The 7,501-nt window shown below is 33.2% G+C and overlaps 1 protein-coding gene across 1 annotated transcript; it reads left to right on the forward strand.

Moving 5' to 3' along the window:
- Nucleotides 1-1,484: 1,484 nt before the first annotated feature.
- On the forward strand, nt 1,485-6,418 carry LOC120086239 (Actin-like ATPase superfamily protein). The gene is made up of 7 exons (XM_039042820.2): nt 1,485-2,042; nt 2,737-2,884; nt 3,264-3,455; nt 4,392-4,520; nt 5,005-5,174; nt 5,621-5,751; nt 6,048-6,418. Exons 1-7 carry the CDS (start codon nt 1,814-1,816, stop codon nt 6,111-6,113), a joined length of 1,065 nt encoding a protein of 354 aa, XP_038898748.1. The 5' UTR covers nt 1,485-1,813; the 3' UTR covers nt 6,114-6,418.
- Nucleotides 6,419-7,501: the final 1,083 nt, after the last annotated feature.

Consider the following 7,501-nt stretch of genomic DNA (forward strand, 5'->3'; position numbering starts at 1 on the left):
TCATTCTAAATTTAAAAATCATTCTCTTTCTTACCGAACGAATAACGTAAAAGAATCAATTTTGCAATTTTGACAATGAATTGGATTTGCTTTGTTTATAAAGATAAAATAGGTAGGGAGAGAATTGGATTCGTTGATTTGATTGATAATAGGACTCTATTCTTTTTTAACCGATTTTAGTCTTTCAACTATTAAAACGTCCACTCTAATTGTATTTTTTATTTTTCTCTGATCTACTTATATATTGACTTTAATATCTTTAAAATTAAGACGAATGAAGTGGTGACTTTTTGTTCTAGATTATCAACCACACTACTTTAGATCCAAGATATCCTCTGAAATTCTTTAAAATTTATATCCTAATGATGGATTTGAAACGTTTATGAAATATTTGAAGAAGTATTTGGAGAAGACAATTTGTAATTATGTGCCGAGTAAAATTAAGACCGCATTTTGATAATAATTTAACTTTCGTTTTTGATAATTATTTTATTTTTTATTTTTTAATTTCTAAAATTAAACATATAAAAAACTTATTTTAACTTTAAATGTATTATTTTGTTATCTACTTTGTACAAATATTTTCAAAATCTAAATTAAATTTTAAAAAATTCAAAAATTATTTTATTTTTTTTTTTTTAAATTTGGTTAAGAATTCAATTCTTGTAGTTAAAAAAAATGTAAGTCATGGTAAGAAATTAAGAGGAATCATACTTAATTTTTAAAAACAAAGAACAAAAAATCCAAGGCCTGTTTTATTAATATTTTAAAAGATGAAGCCAAATTTTGAAAACTAAAAAAAATAGTTTTTAAGAACTTGTTCATGTTTTTTTAATTTGGCTAAAAATGTTACTATTACATTTAAGGAAAATGTAAATTATTATAAGAAATTGAGAATAAATAGATTTAGGCTTCCTTTGGGATTATTATAGATTTTAAATCGGCTGTGGATAAAAATAAAAGAATGTTTGGTAAGTTTTAATTTTAAATTAGAAAAACCTAATTAAGGTGTTTGGTAAATTAATACTAAATTAGTGTAATTTAGTTATATAATTATTTGAAAATACATATAATTTGAATTACAACCATTTTTGTTTAATTAAAAGGATTTTGTGAAATAATTTTTTTAAAAAATAATTGTTTTAAGAATTTAAATCAATCAAAATTTGAAATAAATGTGAGAAAATAAATTAATGAAATGAAAATTTGAGATGGATAAGAAAGATATCAAATTTTTAGGAAAGATGAAATCTAAGAACTCCATCAAATAACTTTTACACGTTACAACAATTTTAAAAGTGATTATGATTAATAAATAAATTTTTTTATCAAACAATCTAAACAATTAAAATTCTTTTTTAGATAAAGCAATCCTAAATAGCCTTTAATTTTCAAAAACTATAAACAATTACTAAATGGACCCAACTTTTTATGTTTAGGTCTATATTTATTTATTTATGATTATGATTATGATCATGATTATTGTATTTTGACTTTTTACGAAATCGAAATTTCAGATATAAAATTGAATAATTTTCTCCTAAATCGTAATTATTCTTCTAAATTGAAAAAAAAAAAAGCTAATCGTTGAATTGTACGATCATCCAGTGGACAATTAACAGCAAAAAATTCGGCTGTCTTCTCTGTCGTTTACCGTTAATCTGCTTCTTCTTCTTCTCTTCTCTCAATTTCCGAACATTTCTGCAGAACGGAGGAGAGTAGTTGTTTGGTTTTTGTGAAGCGGTTTGAGTGTAGACAGTAAGGCAAAAGGATCAAGGTTCTTGTACCGGATTCTGATTCCTGAGTTTTTCAGATGAAGAAACATCGGAATGGGGAAATCTCGGAATTCGACCGGGAAATGTCCGGCGGAACAGCAGGAGGAGGAGCAGTTGGAGACGTGATTCTTGGAATTGATGGAGGAACAACCTCCACTGTCTGTGTTTGTGTTCCTTTTCTGCAACCTCAGTCTCTTCATCTTCCTGATCCTCTTCCTATTCTTGCTCGAGTCGAAGCCGGCTGCTCCAACCATAACAGTGTTGGCGGTACTCTCTCTTTTTCTGCCCATTCTCGTATTGAATTGTTACTGGTCTTTCATTTTCGTATGTTTCTCACTGTTCTTCCTGGGCTGGTGGCTGTATTTTGAAGATTATTGAATGCGAAGTTATAAGAAATAGGTCCTGGCTTCCGGTTTTCATTTATTCAACATATATGCGATTAGCCACGGGCAATTTTATCTGCTTTGTCATTTGGCATAAACAGAGAACTTTAAAAGAAGTTAACCAAAGTGCATTTAGCGTGGCTATCATATGTGAATGTATTTAGGTATTATCATTCGGAAATTCCTATCAAAGTTAATTTCTTGTTGAATGATTTTTATATTAAGAATTGCTCCGCTGCAACCGTTGATTTATTATTGAATTATTTTAATAATAAGATATTGACAGTTGACAGTTGCAATGGAGGGGTAGATTAATTGCAACTCTTTAAACCTAATCATCTTTGTTTCAATCAGAGGCAGCCTATGAGTTATTTTTCTTTACTAGCTTTACTGGTTTGATCTTGTGCTCTTTGATGTGTTTTCGAAAATTAAAATATTGAGAGTTAGACAGCTGACAGCAGACTCTTAGTTTGAATTGGTATGGAGAAAAAAGGCTGGTTGGTTTCAAAGTATTTAATATGATATTTTAGTATTGATAGGTCCTTGGTGTAAACTGTAAATTTGCGTCTTTGTTCTAGAAACTGCTGCAAGGGAAACATTGGAGCAAGTTATGGCTGAGGCTCTTTCAAAATCAGGTTCAGATCGGTCTGCAGTTCGAGCTATTTGTTTATCTGTTTCTGGTGTAAACCATCCAACGGATCAGCAAAGGATTTTGAATTGGTTCAGGTATGGGCCATGAAAGGATTCTTAGCTGTTTCTATGAAACTACGTTCTTCTGTCTTTAGATGTACTGTGATGGAGCATGTTTTATCCTCATATCTAAGGATGGCCGTTGTCCTTTCTGCTCAGTTCATGTAGTGTTATGGACTAATTATGGCTGTTATGCCATACAACATCCCTTAGTGGTATACTCTTATAGCTGATGAATCCTTTTATTTCATGATCTTACAATCTGAGTTCAGTCTCAAGTCAATTCCCAGGTTCCAAGCTGCTATTCCATTCACTAGCTTTTTTTTTATTAGATTAGATGTGAAATCTGAATCTCATGTGTATGGATCCATTATGCTTTTATACGCTTCTGATATATTTGTTTCATTATGCACAGAGATATATTTCCTAGCCATGTCAAACTCTATGTTCGAAATGATGCTGCTGCTGCTCTGGCAAGTGGTACCATGGGAAGGCTTAGTGGTTGTGTTCTAATTGCTGGCACTGGAAGTATTGCTTATGGATTTACGGATGATGGAAGAGAAGCTCGAGCAGCTGGTGCAGGACCAATCTTAGGCGACTGGGGAAGGTCTCTTTCTCTCAGCCCCTCACATGGACACAAGCTTTTATATTGTTTATAACTGATTGTATGAGGATTACCTTATTTGTTTCCTAATACCTGTCCTAGTATTTCCTTCTGGTGAGAGCTTGAGTGGTGCATGCTTGTTCACCAACAACTCCCCCCCTCCCCCACCCCACCCCCCCCCCCCCCCCCCACACACACACACACACACACAACAAAATACGTTTATCTCCTCATTTTGCATTGTTATACAGGGACATTCTAGTTTGTATATGAGCTGCTTGAGATAAAAAATTATGTAGTATCAGTTTGCCGATATCTGAACTAGTCATATTACCTGATCAAATATGACTTGCTGAGTTATCTAGTGGACATAATGGTTTGTTTTTAAACTTGAGGTTTTACTTTATTGTGGGTACTGGTTCAAGGAAAAAGAAATGTAGATAGTTCAATGTTCAACATCTCAAGACTTGAACTAGATTTCCTCCCATGAGGACTTCTCATAATTATTGTTATATCGCAACTTAGACTCAAAAGCTTAAACTGATAGGTCACTCCTCACTTGTGGGAATAAAAATTAGACTGAGGATGGATAAGTGACATTATTATTAATCGAAGAAGAAAGGATATTATAGGAGTTCAAATACAGAACTTGTTGCTTTGACACTACGTTAAATCACCAAAGTATACAAAAACTTAAGCTGATAGATTATGGTATATCTAATCATTTATTCATAATTTTAACGATAAGAATCATTTACTGTGGTTTTTGCACTCTGCATGTTTGTTGGTTTGTTTTTCCAATATGTTTGTGTTTTAAAATTATATTACTGCGTTCCATGCTGATCTATATCGATACATTTCTGACAATATTGTGCATTACATACAAATTTAATTTTGGTTTGCCACTCTTCATTGAAGATGATACTTTTGTGATTTCAGTGGGTACGGCATATCAGCACAGGCTTTAACCGCAATTATAAGAGCGCATGATGGCCGTGGTCCCCAAACAAAGCTCACAAATAACATTCTTAGGACTCTTGGTCTTTCTTCTGCTGATGAACTCATTGGGTATATACACTTGTCATTTGGCGTTTCCGGTCACAATCTTCACTATATCCTCTTTTAACATAAATTGAACACAATAGAAGGAATCAAATATATCTCAATTATAAGAAGAAAATAAATCTTTTAAATGATATATAGTTTCTGTCTTATATATATATATATTGAAATCATGCTGAGGCTTTCTTGATCTTTTTTAATACTTTTTAATCAATGTAGTATTCTATATTATTGTGAAGGCTGCTCAGAGAGGCAGATTTACTTGCTGCAGCTGTACATTTTTTTGAAAGCTAATGAACAGAGAGGCAGCATTTTAACATATAAGAAACTTGAGTATTTTTTGAGCTTTTGATGAGAAAAATAGTTGTTTCCTGTTCAGTTTCTGACATTTGTACCGCAATTCATGTGTTGGAATGATGTGAAAGTACTGTATCATGCATGATTGATTAGGAATGGATCACATATATTGTTGGTTATCATTGAAAATTAGGTGGACCTACGCAGATCAATCTTGGGCTCGCATTGCTGCACTTGTTCCTGCTGTTGTGTCATGTGCAGAAGCAGGGGATGAAGTTGCAAACAAAATCTTGCAAGATTCAGTTAAGGAATTGGCTCTAAGCGTGACTGCTGTTGTTCAAAGACTTGGATTGTGTGGTTCAGGTATTGCAATAGTGGAAATCTTTGGTCGTAGAGTTAATAAATTTGATTTTCCTGTCCCTGTCTTCTGAAACTAATCCCAAAGCTGGAAGTGCTCTTTTGTTATTAAACCTCCCTTGACGGCTTTCCCTGTTGGGGAGAGTGTGTTTTAACCCATGTTCTGGCTTTGAGATAAAGTATGTCTCCCCAACTTATTTCTCATTGGATCTGCTCTTGAATGTGCAACCAAATTGATCGTGAAAAATCTTGATCTACGTGCTCATAAAAATTTGGATTGTGCAAAGATATTCCGTGGAATTAGGATTTTGAAATTTCTTGTAGATACATCTAAGGAAATAAGAAAGGGAATCATGCAGACAAATGAGGGTTCAATAACAGGATACTTTCCTTTTTGAATTTTTTTAACCAAAGTTTTCCTTCTACTCTCATTGTTAGCATTAACATTGCAGATGGAAAGGGTTCTTTTCCTCTTGTCATGGTTGGCGGAGTTCTTGAAGGAAATAAGGGATGGGGTATAGCGCAAGAAGTTATAAACTGCATCTCCAAGGACTACCCTGGGGTAGTTCCCATTTGGCCTAAGGTAAGCATATTGTTCAATACCCTCGATTCTCTGCATGTGTCTTACCTTATCATAACCACGGTGCTGTTTGGGAGCTCGTGTGAAAAATATACAATGAAAACAGGTTCAGTTATTGTCTTAAATCTTCATGATTCAAAATTATTGTTCTTTCTTCAAATCACGAGTATATGAACAGTGATTTTCAGATGTGCAAAACAGCCGCGCGCACATCTTTCTACCTTTTCCTTTGCTTTCATTAATATGCATGTTCTTCGCCTTGCAATAATCATCCATACATTTTCTTGAACTAAAACCAGGTGGAGCCTGCAATTGGGGCTGCATTGTTAGCCTGGAATTTCTTGAAAGATTCCCAACAAGAATAAAGCTTATAAATTGACTGACAAATATTCTTAAGTTGTCAAGAGTTGTACAGAAGCAAAATTGAAAACGATGACCCCGGAATTCTGAAGGGGAAGGAGAAAAAAAAGTCCTGTGAGTGAGCTATATCAGATCTTGGTATAATTATAGGCAATTTGCTAACCTAGTTTGTGTCCTTTTTTTTTTCTTTTTTTTTTTTTTAATTTTTCATTGGATGATTGAAAAGAGAAATGCTTTATCAGCTTCTTGATAGAGGATGTGTTCAAAGTGATGCCAACATTAATGCATGATTTTAGTGCATTTGTTGCAATGTCCTGTCTTACTATAAACTTGAAAGCAATTCTTTGGCTTTTGAGTCCTTGAGCTCTCTTTATTTTGCATTTTGTCTTTTTGCAAGGATGGCCGGTTTTGGGAGCTCAAATGAAATTTGATCCCATTTCTAGAAAGTATGTTTTTTTTATCTTTTGCTTAAGTCATATCAGCGTCAAATTACCAAAACAAAATATTGTGCATGCAGGTTGGAATCTCGCTTTTACTCTTTAGGGATTAGGTTTTTCCACCCCTCGCTTTCTCTATTTTCTCTTACTCTTGTTCTTTGTATTAAAAGGGAGTGAATAACCAGAGTAGCAAGAGTCAAGAGTCATGATTAAAAGCGAAGATTTTTAGTAATGAGAGCAAGAGTGAGAGAGTCTTGCTGGTTAATGTGATGGCAGAAAGCCATCGCTCATCATCTGAAGAAATCTAGATGAAAAAACCATGGGAGCACTAGCCAATGGTTCTAGATGATTAGCTACACGTGGAAGATGAAATACTGGCAAAGTGAGGGTTTTGCATCAGAGAATTTCGGTAATTTATGCTGATGATGATGCAAGCAAGAGGTAAAAAAAAACTTTGAGTTTTAAAAAGGGGTAAATTTTATATTGGGCTTAAAATTTTAGTCAACCGTATAATTATCTCTTTTATTTTGGTACTTGAATGTCATTTTTTAACCTTTTTTTACCTCTTTTAATCAAGATGTTGAAGGTGGGGAACAAGTTTCTCAAATGCTTAAAATATCAAGCTTCCATCGTCTTTGAAGTCATTGTGGAAAGATGAAGATATTCAATTGAATTTTGTTTTTACTATATGGTTGCCAAATTCTGTTTCCCTTTAATTAGGGTTGAAAAATGAAAAAGAAGGAGAATTGGGATGAAACCTTAAGAAATTTGGATGAGTAACCAATAGATGTTAAATGAATCTTCAAGAAATTTCTCCAATTAGAAAGAATGTTTTAATCGTGTTGGAGGTTTTTACTCCTTTATTTCATTGATCGATGAAATTGTTTCTTTAAAAACAATCTTAGATGAAAATGTTTCTTTTCCAAAATTGACCGTAAATTGGATTGAGTTGCATT

This window comes from Benincasa hispida, chromosome 1 (genome assembly GCF_027475165.1).
Source record: "Benincasa hispida cultivar pf3 chromosome 1, pf3_genome.v1.1, whole genome shotgun sequence".
NCBI classification, from domain to species: Eukaryota; Viridiplantae; Streptophyta; class Magnoliopsida; order Cucurbitales; family Cucurbitaceae; genus Benincasa; species Benincasa hispida.

Excerpts from the sequence above, each read along its gene's own strand:
- LOC120086239 (XM_039042820.2), top strand. The coding sequence starts at position 1,814 with ATGAAGAAACATCGGAATGGGGAAATCTCGGAATTCGACCGGGAAATG. Across the intron at positions 5,175-5,620 it reads ACTTGGATTGTGTGGTTCAG|ATGGAAAGGGTTCTTTTCCT; the intron begins GTATTGCAATAG and ends TTAACATTGCAG. Across the intron at positions 5,752-6,047 it reads TAGTTCCCATTTGGCCTAAG|GTGGAGCCTGCAATTGGGGC; the intron begins GTAAGCATATTG and ends AACTAAAACCAG.